The 22,706-nt window shown below is 39.4% G+C and overlaps 1 protein-coding gene across 1 annotated transcript in view; it reads left to right on the forward strand.

The window, feature by feature from the left end:
* Window positions 1–3,737: 3,737 nt before the first annotated feature.
* The window catches only part of BEGAIN (brain-enriched guanylate kinase-associated), a 109,394-nt gene continuing 90,425 nt past the window's right edge, over window positions 3,738–22,706 (forward strand). The window contains exon 1 of the mRNA XM_009998028.1: window positions 3,738–3,820. Coding sequence (XP_009996330.1) covers window positions 3,738–3,820 — 83 coding nt within the window. The remainder of the gene's footprint in view (window positions 3,821–22,706) is intronic.

Genomic DNA, 22,706 nt, shown 5'->3' on the forward strand with positions numbered 1-22,706 from the left:
CCCCTACATTTTTGTTAGCCACTAGCCAACATGTTTCTCCAAAATCCACTGAGCTCAACAGGAAGACTGGTGGGTGTTGAGCCAGACTCCAGGTCCTGTCCTTCTCTCTAAAATGAAACATTTCTTCCTGAGAAAACAAAACAAAACGAAAAATAAAAAAGAGTTTTCACCTCCACAGTGTTCCTCCTTTTTCACACATATATTAGGGACATGCAGAGGTATGAAAATTGTCTTGAAGATCTTAGGGGAAGAAAATTTCATTAGACATCTGGAAGATGGGAAATTTCATGATTACTTGTACTTCAGAAAATAATACAATAAAGGAAATACTATAATAAAGTATAATAAAGTAAATACAATAAAGTAAAATACTATAAACAGTATTTTACTAATGCCATCACCATGTGATTTGAATATCATGGTAGATAGACTATCAGCATAAATTCTTATTTTATTTAAAAGTATTTTGGTTCAGTAATCAACATCATAGACACCAATTATAGAAAAACAAAAATGAAAGAATCTGATCACTATATTAAGTTTTATGCATGTCAATGACAAATAATATTCTTCCATTTGCTTGAGATTGTTTAACTCATTAATCAACAAGGCAAGAAATAATGAGGGGATCACGGTATTTTTCATTTGCTCTGCTGACTTGAGAACTACTGAGAGGTTATCATACTGTCTGGAAAACAGTAATCATATTCTAAAGAGAAAAAAATTCACAGTACAGTTTCCTGGGGTTTCCATTAACAGCATCCCTGCTTTCATTCAAGACAGTGAGTGACTTTGTTCTCAAAGAATATCAAAGAATATCAAGTTTCAATCTAGAATAAACAGGGGGGAGGGAGGAGGAAGGATAATAATAATAATTTAAAAAAAAAATAAAATTGCTTTTGAATGCCAGTTCCAAAATGGACTTTTTAATGCTCAGCACTTAAAGAAAAAGAAAGTATTATCAGTTGTTCTGGTTTACACTTGCTTTCTTCAAGTACATGGAAACAAGTTAAGTTTCTACTAGTACTATTAGGTACTACCTTAAAGTGCTTCCAGGCAAAGCTACCACATCAAATACTTCTGTAAAAAGGAAAATCTTCAAACTGGTCTCAATGTTTTCAGTGGGAGACTGTATATGAAAATTAGGATATTGATATACCCAGGTCAATCTTTTTGTTAAAAGCAAAAATTATTATTTCTGGGCTGATTAAATAAATTTATTATTCAAGTTGCATTAATATTGTTGAGAAAAAAAAAATAAACCAACAGGTGTTTAAAACACAGCTGCTATTTCTGTAATTAAAGGTAATTACTGATCTTAATTAAAAATATTTTATTTTTTAAAAAATCACACGGCTTCAATCATACAGCTCAGTTCAGGCACCAAGAAGCACTTGAAATAAATTAACTTACTACCAAGCAACAACTTATAAATGACATACCATAAGTCATTCTTATACCAACCCTTACTTCAGCCTTTCTGCATAAAATTGGTCCCATAAGACTTTCAGGACAAGATTGATCTCAGAAGTGGCAGATTCAGAGTTGTTTAGAATATATTTTAAAATAAATTCAGTAGATTTTTCTCAGATAGGATCCTTTATAGAGAGGAGGATGATGTAGCCTCCAAACTTCCTTGCAGTATCAATGTCAGGGATCTGGCTAGGAAACAGCAATTTTGCTTGAGTAAAAATATCGCCTTGTGAAAGGAGAGCTGTTTCAGAAAAGTGCAGACTTTTAAAAGAATTTTGAATTGCTGAAGATTTTTTAGGGAAAAAGAAGAAATTAAGGAAAAAAAAAAAAGGAAAAAGAAGACTAAATGGAAGAAGAAAAAGAAAAGAAAAAAAGAAAATTATGGGAAAATGACCTTCCTAAGAGCACAATTATGTGAAAGGATAAACTGCTTGGGATGAAAGCTACATTTCTACAGATGCTGTTATCTTTGTTTTCACCATCTCAAGTTCCCATATGCTCATTTGACTGTCTGGGCTGAAAGCTAGGTCATTCTCCTAAAAAACACACAGACTTCAGTTCTTTTGTGTGCTCCTATTTATTTACTAGAAGTGAATCACCATCAAAAGAAGTAATGAACTTTTGCAGTGCCACAGCCCAGAAAGGGCTCTAACCTTTGTTTAGAGCATCCTCCTCAAGGAGGACTGAGCTGAATTCATTGCTCCCACATCAGACAGGAGCCCTCTCTTCACTGCTCAGGTTTTCAGGAAAAGTAGAAGAGAACATCCTTGATGGTCCAAAGGAAAACCGGCTACAGTCCAGAAAACAATTATCTTTTACTGGAAGGAGGTAAAAAAACCCCTCTACCATTAAAAAAAAATTAAAAATATCTATATTTTAAAAAGTTCAACAGTTCATATGAAGTAGTTGCAGCTTGGTTTAGTTTTCTGGTTTGTTTTGGTGTCAGGCACTTGCTGTGCCTTTTTTCCTCACTAACTTCCAGTCAGGATTGGAGGCCAATGACTCACCTGCATTCACAGATGAGTGTAGCCAAAAAGCCAGCCCACAGGTCCTCTTCTCCATCCTGCACTTTCATCACATAAAACACACAAAACAGCCCCCAGCCCAACCCTGTGTACAGGCAAAAGCAAGGCCAGGCAGCTTCCCCTTATGTCTGTGGATAAAAGCACTGAAATAAATTCTAAGTATTCTGTCTTCATGGGTGACTCCCACAGTTGAAGGCAAATCAATAGTGAGTGGCCCCAGAGAAAACTGTGTCCAGCCTCACCAAAATGACTGGAACATGATGACGAGGGCAGTTTTTGAGAGTAGCTTCCCCTGCGCAGGTAGAAAGCCCTGGTGGGCTGTTTCTGGTTAGCAATGTTTAAACAGTTTCCTGTATTCTACAAAATACTCATGGATTTAATGAATAGATATAAATTAGAGATGGCTATTATGGGTCCCTAGGTTAGATTTGTAAGTTCAAAATCTGGGGTTTACCAAGGACAACCCTGTTCATCCAACAGACATGCAGGAACCATATAAACATGTATTCCATCCATTACTGGGAAGTTGAGAAGGGGTTTTCCTGCAGCTGTCTGCTTGTGTACCAAGTTATGGTGAAAGCCTAAAATCCTTATTGTATGTCATCAGAAATGATCATGCAAACACCCGGCTGACTGACAACTTTTCTAATGCCCAAATAAAAAATAGATGAGGAAAAGGGAAGATGAGTGACCTGATGAAGAACCAAAAATTTGTCATTTGGGATGTTTTATTAGGCAGTTGAACACATTTCCTGCTGGTTAACTGATTAAATTTACATGACTCTTTTTTTATCTTTAATTTATTTCATACTCCAATATGATTGTTAGTCATTTATCAATAAGGTTTAAAGTGTCCATGATGAATGGACAATGCCTTCAGTACCAATAAGAGATTCTGTGGTGCTGGTATTTATCTGCTTCTAGAGATTGCAGGATTGTTCTGAGTGCTCATTCCTTATTTAAAATAAAGTGGGACCAGGAGGACAGATGAGGTTCTGTGCCAGTGGCATGATAAAATGAAATGGAAGCAGCTATTAAGGATCCATACAAGATGATGATTACACGGAAACGAAAGGGTTAAAAAAACTACCTTGACAGAAGTAGTGTCAGAGAGATTAACGAGTCTCTGTGCTATGGAGAAGTAAGGGTTTACAGCACCTGTAAGGTCAGAAGAAACCAGACAGATGAGTGCAATGACCACCCACAGCTGTGCGGGGATGAAGGCTCAGGGGCACAGGAATGCTGGCTGCTGTCAGAGGGTTAGCGGACCCGGCTGCAGCGCAGAGGGACCGGAGTTCCCGGAGTTGTGAGCTACAGCCCAGGTAAGTGGCAGTGAAAGGGTTAAAGAAAAAGCCTCCATGTATTGAGATGCTAATTGTCAAGATAGCGTATTACTTGAGGAAAGTAATTTGATTACTCCAAACTCCCAGCGAGGAGGCAAGCTTGTGTCTCTTGCAAAGCCCTTCCATCTGCCAGGCTCTGTGGAAGATGATGAATTGAACTCAAAATTCACGTGTGATGAAGTCACCACCGTTTCCCAGCCAGCCGAGCGCTGCTGCCATGCCCATCGTGCTGAGGGGAGCACCGCATTTCAACTTTTCGTCTGACACCCAGGAGGCACAGTAACCTGTTACTTGCTGCTGCTGGCTTTTTTTTTTTTCCCCTCCCCATTTTCTGCCTCAGCGCCACAACTGAGTCATTCTGTTGCCCATGGCTCGTGGGTACACAGTGCTCCTGCAGCGTGCTGCATTATTCCCCAGTTCATCTGTCAATGTTATTTTCGGCTAATGCAGATGTGGGGTTCGCTTCCCATCGCTGTGTAGACACTTGTCGAAAACCATTTGGAAACCCTTAACTATGCATAAATCTGCAGAGTGAATGTTTTCTCTCATTCACTTGCTCCTATTATTTGATTTCTTGTAGGCCTCTGCGACAGAGATGGAGAAAATAAGGTAAGTGAGACAGTTTATTTATGTCTTATTATAGAGAAGAAATGTTCTGTTGCACAACAGATGATACAGGCTTAATACAATCAGTATAAAATAGTGGAGTGCATGATGATGCAAGGGAAGCTGTGTTTTAGAGACAAAAGAAAAGGAATGTGGTTATTCTAGTAAATCTGTTTTGCAGGGAAGTCAATTCAGAAAGGATGTTTTACACACAAACATGCTTTATTGCCAGATGCGGAGGATATTTGATTATATAAATGTTGTAGTCACTTGTCCATTTACTGCAAGAGCCTGCCACTCCGTTTAATGGGGAAAGTGGATCAATAATCCATGAAAAAAAGCTGAAGAAAATATAGGCTTGACTTCAAAGCATCTAATTACTGTGGCTTGTTTTAATATAATGGTCTAACATCGGTGTTCGATTTTTTGCTTTATATTGTATACCAGCCAGATAAATCTTGTCTCCTCTGTGTTTAAAATGTTGTCATTCTGTACCAGTTTCTCAGCACATCTCTCTGTTTTAAGCAAAAGGAGATGGCTTTTATAAACATAAGTTTTCCATCTCATGTCTGAGTGCAAGTGTGCTTTGGGGGATATTGCTTTTGTGTATGTTGTTAAGAAAGAAAAAGAAAGAAGAAAGCATTCTAGACATTTTTTAAAAATAATTTTTAAAAAATCAAATTCTATCTATTAAAATCCCCAGGTATTACAAAAGTGATAGGTTAAAGCTGAACTTTTTACCACCTTTTAAATACTTTATGGACATTATTTTAATAACCTAAACCAGCAGCCATACTCTTAATTTATTTTGTTGGACAAGCTCAAATTCCTTCTCTGAACATAGTGATTCAGTTTAATTGCTAATAACTATGGTCCAAGCACAACTTTTGAAATGTCTTATTTTTGGAATGGCTATCCTGAGTTATAAGAAATGTAGAGAAGTTCTAAAATTTTGGAAATAACTGGGGAAAAAGTGGAAAGTGTCAAAGAACAGAGATTTGACTGAGTGTTTAATGACTTTTGGGGCTGCAAACAAAATCCTGTTTTTCATTTAAGAAGGAGGTTAAGTATCTTACAGTGGACTTGAAGATGCATGTCTGAAAGTTTCTAATATAATTTATTTATAAAGTGCTTCAGTTGTAAATTTTTGTAGTGTCTCATGATAATGAAAGTACTCAGTTTTGAGCTGAAGGAAAACCCCTGTGTGAGGTATTATGGTTTTGTATGCATATAATCACTATAATGTTAAAGCTGTGAGTTTTTCCTGAGTAATGACTGAGAAAACACCTCAGTATGTGGTCCTATGTTTAGTAAAAATTCCAAACAAGATCACCTATGGTATATGCACACTCATGTCACAAATTATTCTCTTTGAAGATGCAAGCAAATATATATTTATGTTTGCTTGATAAGCATATGTGCAGAAACACTATACAATACTTGTAATGCTTCCCTGCGTATGCCTTGGCCTCTGCTCTTAGTATTTTGCAATAACTGACTGCAGATCCCAGGAGAATGAGCTCAGGAGTGTATTGAAAAAGAAAGAATTTGCTATGACAAGAGTAAACAACCATAAAACTCCATTTTCCTGGCAGTTTTTGCAGCTGTCATGCACACAGCGGTTCCTCACCTCATGACTCTTTGAGCACTGTAGGGATGGAAAAGCCCATCCTGCTCTGCAGAAGGAATTGAGGGCTTGGCTGTTTACGCCAACAAGAAGAGGGTCAGTTAGGCTGTGTCAAGAGTCTGTAAATGAAGTTTTCTGTTTACACTTCTTGTGTGCAGGTGATGCTTCTGATGGACATTCGTCCCCAGTACCCAAGCTGGTGCAAGGGCTCCCAACGCTCCTGAGTGGAGCAGCCAGCAAGGCTGGGGGAGCTCCAGCAGGAGCCAGAGCAAAAGCTGCCCTGCTCCATCCTGAACTTTTCCAGGATCCCTGTCTATACTCATAATCTTGGATGCAAACTGACAGAGCACTCAACAGTTTAAGGAAACAGGATTCAGTTATGGAGTCATTATTTTAAATATTGGTGAACCCACAGACCTGAGAGAATTAGATTTTTTCTAAACCTATCCAAGTCCAGCACCCAGATGAAAAACAGATTACCTTGTCTCTTCAGCACAGAGCCTTCAGAGAGGCTGTGAAGGGAGATAGCCTTAAGCCAGAGGAAAGAATAGAGAAGCAACAGGGAAGAGTGCAGGCCAGGAGGAAAGAGGTCTTTTTGGGGTTTTTTTGCCACATTTAAAAAACAGTGTAACATCTCAGGAAAAGCCATTCTTAAATGACACTTGAATTTGTTCTACCCTATACCCTTGGCCCAGGTTCTTACCCACTCTCTTTTTGCAACCAGGTGAGGATATGCTATCCCACATCAGCTGGGAGGGTGCTGGTCTCAGAACTAGAGGGTGAGCCCACATGTGGTGTAGAGCTAGGAAGACCAGAGGGTGCAAGACTCCTCCAAAACAAGGAGGAGAAGAGGGTCTGGAATTTGTAAAAAGAAAATATAACAAAGCCTTTTTTCAAAAAACAGAAGATGAGGAGCAAGGTGGATACCCACAGGACAACCTAGCAGCCAGGCTGAAAACCTTCAAGATTAGAGAAATCCAGGTTTGCTCTCCACAGTGTACTTCAAAATAAGAAAGTATTTTAGATATGAAGAACAGGTGCAGAGAATCACACTTCTCAGAGGAGCTGCACCACACTGACACTCTTTGGGAGCCCACAGGCCAAACATTTTAACAACACAGCTCTGGAAGCCTTTGGGTGAGCTTTGCACATTCTCCAACCCAGTGCATCTGGTGCACCCCCAAGGCTTGGGGTGGCCAAGCTCATTCAGACAGAGAGGCAAGTACAGGAGCCTGCAAAATTCATCCACTGATGACCCATGCCTTATTGATCCCCAAATTCACAGCAAACTAGTACATCTCTCAGTGTTTCATTCCTTCGCTCAGAATCTAGCTGGGAAGATGCAATTCATCTCACATAATGCAGCAATAATTCCCCTTGCAGACCAAGAAGCTGCTGTGACCTGCAATGTCAAATCCTGACCTTTTCAGCAGGGGCTTGCCAGGACAGCATTACAGGTGGGAGGAGCAGTAGGAAGCAGAGGCAGGAGGTTATCAGTATTTAGCCTGACACAGGGATTACTTCCTCTAGAGGTTGAAAGATGCTATTTTGTCCTAAAACTTTGACTTGAAGAATCAGTTACTGCAATGAAGTCTTCTCACTGAGAACTATTCTTAGCAGTGCATAGTGCTTGTAACACCTCAAGGTACCATTATATTAGGCAGGAAGTAAGGCTAACTACTAATCACATAATCACAAACCTCTTGAGGATCTGCACTTATGTAGGTTGGCTGTGTATGGTTATACAGTCACTTTATAAACATTAATTACTTCTGATTACAACGTTTTAAATACAGGTTTGTTTTTGTTTTTTTTTAATCTGATTATTTCTCATTTCTATAAACAAGGGCTAAAAATCTTAGTTAATTATAATAAATTCCAAATATACCTTTATTATCTTATTGACTCTTAGCAGTGTTGCTATCTCCAGAGCATATAGTCAAGAGGAGCAAATGCCTTCCAAGTCTGAGGCCTTGCAGATCTGTGGTGTCTGGTGCACAAAATTGCAAGTACTCTGGAAACTACTTCTTCAAGTCAGATTTAATCCATAGCATGGCTAGATGTGCCAACAAAAAACAGTTCCACTGCAACTCCTGGTAGCTTTTTCTTTGCTTCGATTTAATTCTGCTTGTAATACAGATTATAACATTCAACTTTTCAAGCATAGTTGTTGTGATGTTTAGCATAAAAGACCTCCAGATTTATTTTTGTGCATAAATATTGACCAGATTCTCAGTGTCTCTTACACAGAAGAGTATGTCATTCCATGGGAAACGCCTGTTAAGGGGACAGATATTGTTCAATAAAAGCTCTTTGCTTTTTTAAAATACAGTCCTAAAATTGCAGTGACAATTCAGAAACTCTGTAAATCAATATTCTATTCCTAAGCTTTCAAGATCCACAATAAGCTGAAGCACGTATCTCAAAGTGCACAGATCAAGAAGCATCATCACCACCATCAACTGCCAGGCTCACACAGTTAGTGCTTGGTAAGGAAACTGAACTTCTAGATTGCAATGTAACAATGGTATTCTCCAACAGAGGATTACTTTATTTTGTGCCACTTTACTAATCATCCAGGGGTCTCTAATAAGAGTGATCCATGTCTCAAGAAACCTGTAAGGCAACAAATTTCATTTCATTGAAGTCCTTGCTTCAGAGCATATGAAAGCCAAGTGATTTATTCAGCACACACACAGCTGGTAGTAAGTCAGCAGCTCAATCCAAGTCTTTTGAATGCTCAGCCTTAGACTTTTCTCAAGCATGTTTGAGTTGATCTGCAACATGGAATGAATATCAGTCACTTCTAAAGGAACATGAGAGGCACGTGCACTCCTAGGGAAAAGCTTCTGTGGCAGTTTAGTGAAAATGTGAATACCTTCCTAAATGCCCACTAGATCATGCTGCCTTCCTTGCACTTGGTATAAATTTAGCCCTCTTCATATGCTAATGAACACACTGCAATTTCCTGCCATCCCCACCTTTTCCTTATTCCTCCTCTCAGCCTGTATCTACATTAATTTTACCATAATTACTTGAACACGAGGAGAGGATTTTTTTTCCAGAAAGTTAACCAACAAACATGGTTTGCTTTACTCTAGATCTTGTTTTCACATCTGCAGCTGAGAGGCTGGGAACCACTGCCTCGAACAGAGGCACAATGCCACAGGGCAGGAGCGAGACTGTGCAAGCAGCAGCTCCAGTATCTGCTTAGCAGTGTCTGCAGGCTCTAGCTAATGCTGGGACTTCAAATCCCAGCTGAGGACTTAGGCAAGAAGAGGGCAGAGGGAAAGCTCAGAAGAATGGCTGGGATGAAAGGGACATGAGTTTGGGGTCATTAGAAGTTATGGTAGAAAAGACATCTAACTGGGTGGGTGTTTGGTCTATTTTGAAAGGGGGAAATAAAAAAAAGGAAAAGAGAGCTGCCTCCTTGTATTCAAACAGGTAAAGCTGGTTTATTTTATTCTCTGCTTTGCAAGGTGTTTACATCTCCCAGGAACTACCAGCTGCAGTTCCAGCCCTGCAGTGCTGTTTTCAGCACATCTGGTTTGTTCACTCTCAGGCATGAATGCAGCACAGCTTTATTACACCTGTTTCCCCCTTAGATCCCACTCAGCTTTAAAAGATCGGTGGTTGTCAACCAAAACAATGGCAGTGATGGACACACAAGGATATATTCACAGCCCGCAAGGGAACTATAGCCCTGAAACTGGGATGGCTTGGGGTGCAGTCATGCTGATCTACCTATACTAGCACCTCTGGGAATTTTATCAATGTTGCCAGGGGGACAATATGCCCTGCCCCTGTCCATCCCACTTCATTTCCACTGTACTGTTCCCTGTGTTAGTCAGTCAAATTAACACCACTTAGCTGAGGCAGGGGATTACTGTTATGTTGTCCTACAGCCCCTACAGCCCCCTGTCCTGAACTGTTGTCTGCTGCTTGGAAGAACGCTCTAAAAGGCAATGATGCCAGAACGGAAGGAATCATCTGTAGTCACCTGCTGTAACAGGTGTTGTCTTATAATATGTTTTAGCTCAAGGTAAATATTGAGTTGAGTAAAAGTGTCCAGGAAACAAGAAGCACGTCAGGAACAGAGGGCAGAATAGATTCAACTTGAATGAAATCAGATATAGCTGTGTTAAGTGGTCTGCAGGGACACATTGGAATTGAGCAAATATCTGAAGAGACCAAGAAAATAAGTAGGAGGATATGAGCCATGCCATCAACCAAGAGCTGCAGTGAGTCATGGGGAAGAGGCTGGACCTTAGTGATACCAAGCTTACAAAAAAGGCTCTGCCTACCTACCCCTTTCTTGCAAGGAAAAGGGCATCACTGAGCAATGCTACAAGCTGCTCAGGAAAAAAAAAAAATCATTAAAAAAAAAATAAATGGAGGGGGTATTTTGGACAAATATTTAAGAAAAGAAAAAAAAGGTCAGTGTTTGTGATTAGTTAAAAAACTTTGTAACATAATGAGCAGAACCTCCAGAACAGGGCCGGGTTATTTACTTATCTATCTATCTATCTATCTATCTATCTATCTATCTATCTATCTATCTATCTATTTATTTTGTTGGATTTATTTCTCTCCTCCAAAGGTGGAATGGCTATTGATGATCAGAAAATTGAAAGGTGGGGAAACTGTATGCTCTCTGCAGCTCCTATACTGTTAGCAGCTATTAGGCTTCAGTTTATGTAAGTGGCCTGATCAAAGCTATTGGGTGGTGTGTGCTGAACAGTGAAAGCAGCAACATACAAAGCAATTAGTAGCAATGACTCCAGTAGTAACAAAATAATCTTATAAACTGAAGAGTATAAGAGATTCCAAGCTGCAAACCTCAGATGGTTCAAGGGCAGTATATTTTGTGAACCACACTTGCATTTGCTCTGTAGTGAAATCAAATACAATTTGAATGCTTGTTGCTGCTATAGCACACAGACTGATAAAAGGAAGGAGATAACTTGTCTGCAACACTTTATTACAGCCTTTTACAATTGGCAACTCTGCTGCTTCTGGCATGGCCTAGGCAATTTAATCTACTGATCAATTCTTGATTTACACACAAGTGACCAGAATGCATTCAAATAAAACTCTGTATCACCACATTTGACTCAATGTTCTTTAAAAATCAGAAGTGTCTTAAATATATCAAAACTATTAAGCTTTTCACATTAAAAAAATTGAAAGGGCTTAATGTTTTAGTGATGACCTGGAGCCAGTTTAGCATGAAGTATAATGTGCTGAAAAATAGGCAGGAGACAGTGAGCTATATTAATGTTTTTTTGAATTCATGAATATGAGGCTTGTATAATTTAGAGCCCTCAAGTGGGATAGCAGGATCATAAGTGCCTGTAACTCCTTGCTGGATTTCTCCAATGTATGTGATCATCCTACCACTCACATGAACTGCACAACTCTGGATATTCCACTCTTTCAGGAGTAACAAGATCCACTTCACTGAACTGTGCACAGACACCCTGTGCATTGCTTGGTTTGTAGCAAAGTTTATATCGGGATAAAAAGGGCCTCCATGTCACATGCAGTTATATTGCCTCTTAGATCATGACTTTCTTCACATGTGCGTTTGCAAAGGTCTAAATAGCACTGGAAAAGCTAGCTTTCATCCTGAGTTTGCACAGCTATCACCAGGTCAGCAAAACCATAACTGAGAAACTGCAAGAGAACGTACACAAACCTCATGCAGCAGACTTGCACCTCGGAAGGCAGATAGGATTTGAGCAATTGTTATTGTTAGCAAAACAGTAGCTGACTGACTTTACTGACATACGGAGACATCAAGATCACACAAATGCCATTTCAGCTACTCAAAGCAAACTTTAAGTTTTGACCATCTCACCTTCACTTTGTCCCATCTTTAAAAGAACTAGGAAGAGGAGGAGGGTGTCCTAGGAGAAAAGAGGCACTTCAGACTTTTCCCGGGAGCCACTGAGCTCTTCAGGGAGTCCCTGCCATGCTACAAAGACCCTCATGTTCACAAGAAGCTTTCATGACTCAACAGCTCTAAATTGCTGCTCTGTTCAACAAGACCAAGTTTCATATCCATGTCAGAGCAAAGATCTTAACTTTGAAGTTTTTGTACAAATCATGTCAGACAAATGAATGCATTTTATGTTTCTGTTAGCTGTAACTGTTGTTTAGACAAGAGGATCAGTTCAAGGAATTGCTCTTTGTTAAGGCCTTCCAAAAGCTTTATTGGAATTCCCAACAATTAACGGCAACATAATCTTTTTCCTTGCCACCCTCCCCCGAGCTTGTTTTGCAATAGGCAATCTGAAGAGATAAGAAATCAGTACTCCTCTTTTCTGTACATTTCTGCTTAAAAAGTGTTACAATGTTGGGCTATTTAACTCAGGGATGCTGCCTAAACCAATGTACTGTACAAATTAGCAGCTTTCAATGCTTCACCTATATAGAGAAGTCTACAGATACAAAAAGATATTGTCTATATATCTGTATAATTGGTCCTACTGCCAAGAATTGCTACAGCTGTAGGTGCTTGAAATGACATTTAAGTAGCATTAAAAGCATAGCAAATGACTTTGCACACTCATATCTAACTAAATATGTAACTTCTGGGTCACTTACCCTTTGAGATATCATTTCCTCTTGGTATACTGTAACAAGAAAGGAATATTTCCAGGTAGTTAATCAGAAGCAGTACAGTCCGACATCTACCAAATATATTTCAAGACTTAATGCAGAGCCATGAGTGGCTGAAAAATAAATGTTTTACAACTTTACCCAATATTCTTAACAACTCAGTGGGGAACTAGTAACAAAGTATATGCACTGAAGAGTTATATTTTAATTTTTAAAAATTGTATGCTTAGTATTTACTCTCAACTTGTGAATAGCTATATTTTTATTTTGTATTTACATTCTGATTTAGGTTGTTGAGCAATCAGCAATTAAAGAGTGAAAGATCAAGAGAGTCAAACACTCTGAGGCTAGTGAAAAATGAGAAGCCCAGCAAACTTGCCCTGCGAAGCCTTGCAAAGCAATGCAAGTAGAGTGGTGAAAGACAGAGCAGCAATTATATTTAAGTCGATTACTTGGAAAGCAATGCTATAGCTCAACACACAGAAAAATTTTATTGTCCTGGTCAAAAAAACGGAGCAAGAAGTTTTTACACAAGTCCAAATAGGCCTTCAGTCCTACACCTTTTCAGTGTAGCCTTTCATAGAAAGGCTTTTGACAGAACAGGTCCATGACTGGCCTGACTTTTGTCCAAATCTGCACAATAGCTGGCCCTACTACCCCAACTGTGCCACACACTTGCAGCCTTGCAAACAGAGTGACAGTCAGAGCCATTCAGGGAAGCATCTGGTTTTTCAACCCACATCAGTAGCGTCACCCTGCCTCAGCAGTTCCACTTTATTTCTGACCCCTCACAAGCCTTCAGGAAGGGCAAAATCTTCCTGGCTTACTCCTGTCCTTACTGTACCAATGCCACCAAGTGCCACAGGCATGAAAAACAGGCTCTTGAGGAGATTTGCAGCCCTAGGTTTGAAATGTGGCATAGGATAGCCCAGTTAGTGCCAGCCTTTGCTCTCAACCACCTAAATATCTGGCAAGCTGAGGCAGGACAGGAGGTATAATGATGGCTGATAGAAATCCCCATCATTTGCTTCTATTTTCCCACTTGTAGCAGGCAAAGCAGCCGCCTTGCCCTGCAGCTGGAACTGCTGTGGTACGTGCTGGGAACTCCTTGCTAAAATGGTGTTCCCAGTTGTGGAGTCTTCTGAAGCATGTTTCTGTATTTCTTTGGTCCTGTTGTATTTCTTCATAAGATGCAGCCAGTTCGTGTCCTCTCTTTATATCAAATGTTATTTATTAAACTCCTTCCCTACTGGAGGAACCAAGAAAAGAAAAGTTTTAGGAGATACACAAGCCTTCCCAGTCCCATGTGAAAGAATGGCCAAATTGGAGAGTCTTGGCTTGTCTCTAAGGAAGGTTAAGGTTTTTGTATAACTTCAGAGGTAGCTCTGGCAGCAGAGCATATGGGCAGGAGTGGGAAGAAACTGATCATAGAGAAGACTGAAATGAGGGGGTTTGGGGCCAAATTTAGCTGACCTATACTGTTAACAAAGCCACTTACTCCTCCCCCTCATCTTCACTTCTTCTCCATCTACAAGAAAAATCACAACCTAAAAGTCATGAAATTTTTTTTCTGGGAAATTAAAAGTTCATGAAATTTTAGCACTAAACAGGTAGTCCGCCAACAAATGTCAGTTTAAAGGAGTAAAGTAGTCTTGTCTACTGTACATGATGCAAATGTTTCTAGATCACTGATAACTTTTAATGTGGACTGGACTTCTCTACTGAGGTTTTGCAGTTGCTTTGCATTCTCATCTCCATCCCCTGGTCTCCAAATCCTATTGAACAGTAAAGGGAAAGTTTATCAGGTTTTTCATCTTAAGGTTCCTATAACTCTGAACTGCCAGAGCAGACAGTTCCGATTAAATTGCCAGCCTGGATTTGTAGACTGTCCCTTCTCCTTATTCACCATCTCTGTATACACAACATTGGGAAATCATCTTAAGATATAAATAGACATAGATATGGTTGCAAGCTGAATTCTACACAACATAATAAATCCATCACTGCATCATTGGAGCACTCAATTTTTTCCCAGAACTACAACCCCTTTTTGAGTGTTACCTACCTGATTGTGTCTAGATCATTTATATTATGTATTGGTGTATATGGCCCACATCGAAGCTGAAAAGAGTTAACTACAGTTTTGCAGAGAGGTTAATGGAATCAGAAAGAGACTTGAGAAAGCAAAATATTCTTTTATCTAAAAGGCAATGTTATTTATACATTTTTACATTTGTGCAATTACGTGATAGTCCTGTCACACATATCTAGAATGTTGCCTGCTACAAGTCTGCACTGATTGGAAGAATAGCTGGCACACTTCTACAGCATGGACTCATTGCACAAACTGACTAAACTATTAGAAAAATCTATTCAAGTTTTTCCAAATCCACTTAGAACTTACTTCCTTGTACCTTTCCTATGTGCCAGTGAACTGTATGCTTTCATAATGGCAGAAGGTATATTTTTAACAGCAGAATCAGTAAAATCAACAAAACCCGTTATCCCTTTACTAGTGGCAGCTCTTTTACAGAAAGATATTAGTTGCATTTTCTTTTCTTACACTGTTTTTTTCAGCACTTGAATGAGGGCATTGACTTATGGATTCATGCCATGAGTGCTGAAATTAAGGGCAATTATGCAATGGAAAGAAGTAGAACAGGTCAGAGATTGTATATCTGCTTGAAATGCAAGTGGTGAAGTTACTGCCATTACTGAGTTGAAAATGTGGAGTGAGGTCTATTGCTTTGAAGGATTTTACAATCTTGCTCTACAGACATGGGTTATGGCCACAGCCCTTAGGATTCTCTCTGAAGCACTGTCAAGGTTCAATGCATTGTCTGGATTTTTATTTTTTTTTTAAGTTGCAAACTTCCACCTTCTTTGAGGAACATTCATCACCCTTTCTAGAATAATGAAGAGTTTCAGCTAGAAACTGGCAATCTTTCATGGGCAATGTGCCAGACTATTTTTTTCTTCCTATTTTAGAACTTAAACATGTTGGTAGACAACATTGAGAAGCTGGGAGCCACTGCCGCTCACAGATGCTTCTCTCAAGATGCCAAGGATCCCAAATCCCAGGCCTGTGCTGACCTGCATCAGCGTGTGTCAGACTTGCAAAAAAACCCTGATGTCTGCAAATCACCAGGAACCCCTTGGAAGGAAAGTTTTATAACTGTGCAGAGTACTGTTGGGTTTATCCCACTTCCCAACTCACTCATTCTGCATCCTTTGACTTTTTAACATATTGTCATATTAACCACCAAAAGTCTGATCTGTTACCATGACTTCAAACTTGTATTTACAAGAGTAGAGATGCACCTGCATATGGACCACCAGCTGGTGAGAAGTAGGAACGATACTTTGTGGAGTTTGAGTCACTAAGTGAATTAAAAAAAACAAACAACCAACAACAACAAAACATAACAAAATTTTTAAAAGCCAATAAATAAAAAACCCAACAAACAAACAAACAAAAAACCCAAACAAACAAAATTAAAATTATAAACAACCAAACCAAAATACACAAAGAAACCCATCTTCTGTACAGACAAAAAGTTAGAGAAAAAAACTTGTCTTCTTAGTACTGGAGTTGTTTGAAAGGAAAATTGCAACAAGGTCAGTACTCAGAAAGCACAAAAACTGGAGGCATTAAATAAGCTAGAAGCGATGTTCTTTATTATAAGAAGTACATGCAAACAAACTGTTTCCCTTTAGGCTGTAAGAAATAGTATCACAGAGGGAGGGATGTGAGACAGAAAAAAAAGAGAGATGGCAGTCTGTTCCTCTTAAACAGAAGGAATAAAAATCACTTTGAGAAAGATGGTTACATTGGGGGAAGTGTCATTTTATTGATGTCACAGCCACCTCCACTCAAATTCTGAAGTCTTCACCGTTTTTCCCCTCCTCTACCTTCCCTTGTGTCTTTTGTTCAGGTGTTTGTCATCTCTTCACCTTCTGGTGGGATTCTTCTCATGCTGCATCAATAGCTTCACCCCTTCCCATCCCCAAATGGTCACTCAGGTCTGCAGAATGTTAGCTCCAGATTTTTCCCACTCCAGCAACTTTTGGGAGATTAATTTCTTATTTAAGCTACCGAATCCTCCCAGGAAGTAGCTCATTCTTCCTAATCTTGATTACTACTCTCATACTGTTGTTTTTCACCATTTTTACTCTATGAACAGTTAAAAACTCTCTGCCTAGGTTCATGAAACCTCTAACAAAGATTATTTTTAATAAAACCAGAGTATGTGAGATCCCTTCAACATCAGTACTTTTCACCAACCTTCTCACTTTACTACTTCCCTAGAAGCCCAAGTGAGAAGAAACCCAGGTTTTAGAGGATAATTCTGTGATCTCAGTGTGCATTGCTGTCAGCTGCTGCTCTCCCCTCACCTGCATTCCCTTGCCACCCCTGCTTGTTCAGGAGCAGTTCCTGTGGCTTTCACAGAGAGATACAAGAAGAGGGAGTCTCCTGCAGCTCCATCAGTGCAGCTGCTAAACAGAAGCTCTTTCAATAACTGGGATCTTTTTGGAGAAAGTAGTAAACAGAAGACAAATAAAATTGTCAAGGGGAACGATTCATAGATAAACATTTTTTGTAAAGGAGGAGAAAGATATAGAAGAAAAGGCTTGTTCCTTCAAAAAAATAGAATATTGTCTGGCAACTATTAAATAACAATATAACTAATTACTAAGATAATTATCTTCATGTTGGAGCACCAAACAGCTGAAATACAGAAGCTACTGAGAGCACTTACTATGGTGAATTACTGAAATGCTTCTCATGGTTTATTCTGCTGAATTAGTGTACCAAAAGAAGAGTGCTACATTATTTCTCTATTGACTCTTCCACATGCAATTATTTTTTATTAGATTCATAAGTACGAATCAGACAGGAAGGTCAAGTTACTAATTATTCTGGAGCCTCATCAGCTGTAGAGCATTATCTGCACCGTAAAGGTAAATACATTGTTTACCTCCGTAATGAGAGTGATGCAAGCAACGATTAAAGTACTTGAATATCAGTCACATAAAAAATCCCAAACCCCCAAATCAGCATGCAAAGCACTAAAATTTTAAATGTTGTATTGGATTTGCAATGTGAAGGAAACAAAAAACATGCCTTTTTTGCCTTCCCTTGAACAAAGAGCAGAAGCACAGGAGAGACAGGGGAGAGAGAAATCTGCAATCATTACTTTCTGCCTCTGCACTGTGTAGGTTTGTTTGGCCAACAAAGGAACATTTGCACTTCTAGATGTCAACTAAGTCTCAGAAACCCTCTTTGGCTCCTACAACCATTATTGCCTTCTTAAAGGCAAGACTGTAAATGGTTATGTGACTCCTCCAAGGTCTTGACAGGCTTCTGTCAAAGCCAGGGAAGTGCCTGCAAGTTATTTGCCTTAAGACAAAGAGAGCAGAGAACACAGAGCAAGAAAACCAAGTTGTTGCTCCAAGAGAAGAATAACTCTTTCTGAAATGAGTAGTTTCATTCAACCAAGAAGCAGGGACAAGTTTCAAAGCATAAAATTCCTCAGTTAAATTAAAACTCTTATAGCATTTCTTGCTACTTCTCTGTTTCACAAATTTTTTCAAAATGCATTTATGACTGTTTTTCTCCCATTACTGTATCTTCTTCACAGCACAGTAGTATAAAGAAAAAACATGCCCATATTTGTCCCCAAGTAAAATTGTTCTCCTTAAAACCAATGCTACTCATTGCACAGATATAGGCTCTTAAAATCACTCAGGGATACTGGAGAAGCATCACTGCATATAGTCTTGCAAGCAAAGTAGTGATAACAGTAGTTCAGTGTAAGGAGACTCAACTGTACTCAGATCAAAATACGCATTAGTTTCTACAGGTATTGGTTTTTTATTTATTCTGATGTTTTCCTACATATTAAAAAAAAAAAAAAAAGTCTACCAATAAGCAATATGAAACATAGTGTGAGATGAAGGCAATTAACATGCTTCAGTTTTGACAGTGAGTTTCCCCCCCTCCTGACATCTTTCAGCTTCAGAGAGAGAAGCCTGACTTTGCCTACCATTTCTATGCCCTTTTCATCTTACGGTAATTGCTGTTGTGTAGCATCACAGTACTGGGACCTCTGCCCTATCCTTCTCCCTGTTTTGTGCAGGCAGCAGCAGGAGAATTTTCTTTTGACTTATTCTTCTAATATCTTCAGTGATGTCAGAATATTAGAACTGTCGATTATCTAAAGGTTTCTTTGCAAATTCGCATTAAATACAAATGTAACTTTTCAGCCATTAATGCACTAAAAGAAGTTGTCAGTAAAGGAGGAGATGGATGTTTCAGAAGCTTATCCATTACCTTTAAAAGCAAATTATCAGTGACAGAAACTAGGTGAAACAGGCAGCAGGAGAAATCAAAAGACAGATTGAGATATCAATCAAAGAGATTTTCAGATCCTTTTATTCTTGCACAGACCTCTAGAGGAGCCATTTAGAGGACATTAAAAGTGAGCCTTCTTGCACGTGGAAAAAACTAAGACATTTTTGCTGCCCAGTCACTGGTGGTAACCATGCTGCACTCAGACAGGAGAAGCAGGAGAACCGCAGCAGCTGTTGGCAGAAAGCTGAAGATGCTGTAGGGTGTATCACACAGTCTCCTTCTTACAGGTCCAAATGGCCAAGGTTAAAGAAACCAAAGGGTCTGTTTAGTAAGAGGAAACTCTGTATGCAAGATGGAAACACCATTGCAGGGAAAAATCTTGAACTGACATGTTTGATAAATTTCCTTTATCTCTGAAAGACAACCAACAGGAAAATAGATACTGCAAACATCTCAGAGGGGATTCAAGATTCAAATTACTGTATGAATCTGATCTTTAACATTTCTAGGCCCCAGTTTTCATGTGTAAAATGGGGCTAACTGAGACCTCTTTCCCAGAATGAAAGGACAATGTGAATTTGCATATAGAAAACTATGAGGTGTTTTCATAAAGTGGTAATCTAATTCAAATATAGCAGGTGCAGATAGGGTGTGGGAGTTTATTGACTTTTACTACATCAGAGGAAGATTTAAATCTGCAGAACAGTCATTGAGTAATGAGTTAATATTTGTTATTCGATGTTACATCATTAAAAGCTCATTACTTAGTTCAGTCTTCATTAGATAAATATGGTCTTGCAGTACTGTGTAGTTCTTCTCATTTGAAATTATACAGTTACTTTGACTTGGAAAGAAATGGTACATTTTACTTTGAGGTTTTTTGACATTTGTATCTTTTGCCCCCATTCTCAGAAGTGCTGTTTAGACTTAAAGTTCTGCTTTGTGAACTGCATTCTTGATATGGATTTCCCATATTTAGGTGCTCCAATTGTTCCAAAGACTCTCCCGCTGGGTAGCAAGGCTATTTGAGTGCTAATACAGTGATTGTAAAGAATGGGACATCAGTTCCCATTTTAGAACACAAATCTTGGCAAGTTTGAATGCAGTATATTTAAATGGGAACAAATGGAAATTTTAAGCATGTAATTTAAAACAAAACATTCAGCACTTACATGAATAAGCTCAGCAACTGCAGCTCCCCTACCCCAGCATCTAAGAGCCTATGGGTGACGGCTCCAAGCCTATAGCCTTCGGGCAGCCCATGAGATCACTCAGTGCCAGGATTCAGCAACGGGAACCCTGCACTCCAGGTTCCCTCTCTGTCTTTGCTTTCAGCTCTGCTTTCTAAGACATGCACCTTCTTTCTTTATCAGTGGCTCATAGACATTCCTAGCTTCTTCCTGGTTTCCAAGAGAGAAACCATCCCAGCTCTGCATCTGTTCAAGCATCAGGCTTGGTTACATTGTCAATGTGTACACGTGCTTATACAAACATCCATTTTTAACTGCCACTGGAATCTTTCTAAAATGCACTTTAAAAAATTCTTCTAAAAATAATGCAAAGCCAGAGCTGCTTGCACTCAGTAGTGCTAGCAGTAAGTCTTGTTTGTCCAACTGAAAGAAGGAAAAAAAAATAAAATATAAAAAAGATTTTAAAATCCATGTGGGGCTGAAGAAAGTTTTTTGCAGATCAAGCTGCTTTGGCTCACAAGTGAGCACCTTGTCTGCTTGTGGCATTTTGCTCTAGCAGAGAAGGTGTCATGCATCCAATTAAAGAGATATCAAAGGAGACACGACTGTAATGAGAATGAATATGTGCTGCAGCTGACTGAGAAGAGCTGGCTAAAAAGCACACAACTGGAAAAAAAAATATTGTCTTCTTGACCAAACCAAAAGGAGGGGGGAAAATGCATGTACATGCTATTTTCACAGAATCATTTGTGTTGGAAAAGACCCTTAAGTTTGAGCCCAACTGTAAACCTAACACTGTCAAGTCCACTGTCCACCATAAAGCATGTCCCTAAGCACATCTACACATCTTTTAAATGCCTCCAGGGATGTTGACTCAACCACTTCCCTGGGCAGAATCTTTATGCATCTTTTTTTGATCTGATACCTATCAAGAAAGTGTCCTTACAACTGCAATTGTGGGAAAGAAGGTGCTTAAGATAACTAGGTAGAGCATGAGGGTTAGCTTTTGTACAGGGTAATAGGTTGTATTATCTGACCCAATGTGAGGGCTGCTTGGTCACCTGGGCGCTAGATCTGAGGGACTTCAGGGAAAATAGCAAGAAACAGAGTAGATAACAGATGACAGGAACAAACTTGAAGCCTCAGAGAGGAAGTTGCTCCAGCCAGCCAGTTTGGGCATCAGAAAAAAAAACGTCTTTACTGTGAGAGTGACAGAGCCCTGGAACAGGCTGCCCAGAGAGGTTGTGGAGTCTCCTTCACTGGAGACATTCAAAACCCACCTGGACACGTTCCTGTGTGATGTGCTCTGGGTGACTCTGCTCTGGCAGGGGGGTTGGACAAGATGATCTTTCGAGGTCTCTTCCAACCCCTAAGATTCGGTGATTCTGTGTGATTCCTGACACAATCATCTCTCCCAGTCCATTTTGAGCATGCTTCCCAGTCCCTAAGCAGTCACTTCCTTAGGATGCACTTTCACAGGAGAGGGGAAAAATCCCCCATTTGTGGAGCCACTGCTCAGGGAAAAGTACTTCCCAAAGAGCCAGGTAAGCCAGGCCCCACATTACCCCTGAACTCCCCTCTCAGGGACTAAATGGAACAGACATGTGAGAATCTCTTGTATAAAATACATCACCATGTGCATCTCGGCCCATTACACACCACTAAATACTAGCTGTAATGGCAGCTTGTACTGAATTGAATGGAATGATTTTTATTGAACGTAATTATTCAACAGGAAGCACAGAGAGTAATTAATCTTGGTGTGAAACTCCATTTTAACTTAGTTGATATAATACTTCAGAATAATGTGGTTACTCTTTGATTAATTTTTTGCTCATTCATTTATGAAAATGGATAGTCTGTATTTTCTCCAATTAGTTAAATAAACATCAAACACTTCTCAGTACCAAATCTGAAAGCATTTAAATGTTGCATCAATAGGTATGCTGCAAATACATAGATTAGCTACAGCTCAGAGTTAGGGAGAGAATTAATTGATGGGTGGTGTGCAGTTGTATAAAATTGGGTTTTGCTTGGAATCAAACAGTAGCATTCTTCATGTTAACAGAGACATCCCTTCCAATCACCTCTGCTAGCATAGCTAAGGCACTGCCATTATCACTAACAGATAGAGGATAGTCATGCTTTACAACAGAGATGTGAATGGTGTGGTTCCAGGCATGGATTTTAAGTACCTGATACTACAACATAAAATAACAATAAAAACCCCACTACCCACGCTGTACACACCTACCTAGAACAGATTATTACTTGTAGTATGTGATGTTTCTTCAGGTTCAAGAACCCCTCAGAGCCCTTTGCATTTATTCCATTACTGACATGTGGAGGCAAGAAGCAACTCAGGGCTACAAGGCAGCCTGCTCAAAGGTGAAAATAGTTAAACATCCTGAACTGGATGCACTGCCCAATCAATAGATCTTCCAGTATAGTGTAATCAGCCTC

This window comes from Chaetura pelagica, unplaced genomic scaffold (genome assembly GCF_000747805.2).
Source record: "Chaetura pelagica isolate M959 unplaced genomic scaffold, ChaPel_1.0 scaffold354, whole genome shotgun sequence".
Lineage (NCBI taxonomy): Eukaryota > Metazoa > Chordata > Aves > Apodiformes > Apodidae > Chaetura > Chaetura pelagica.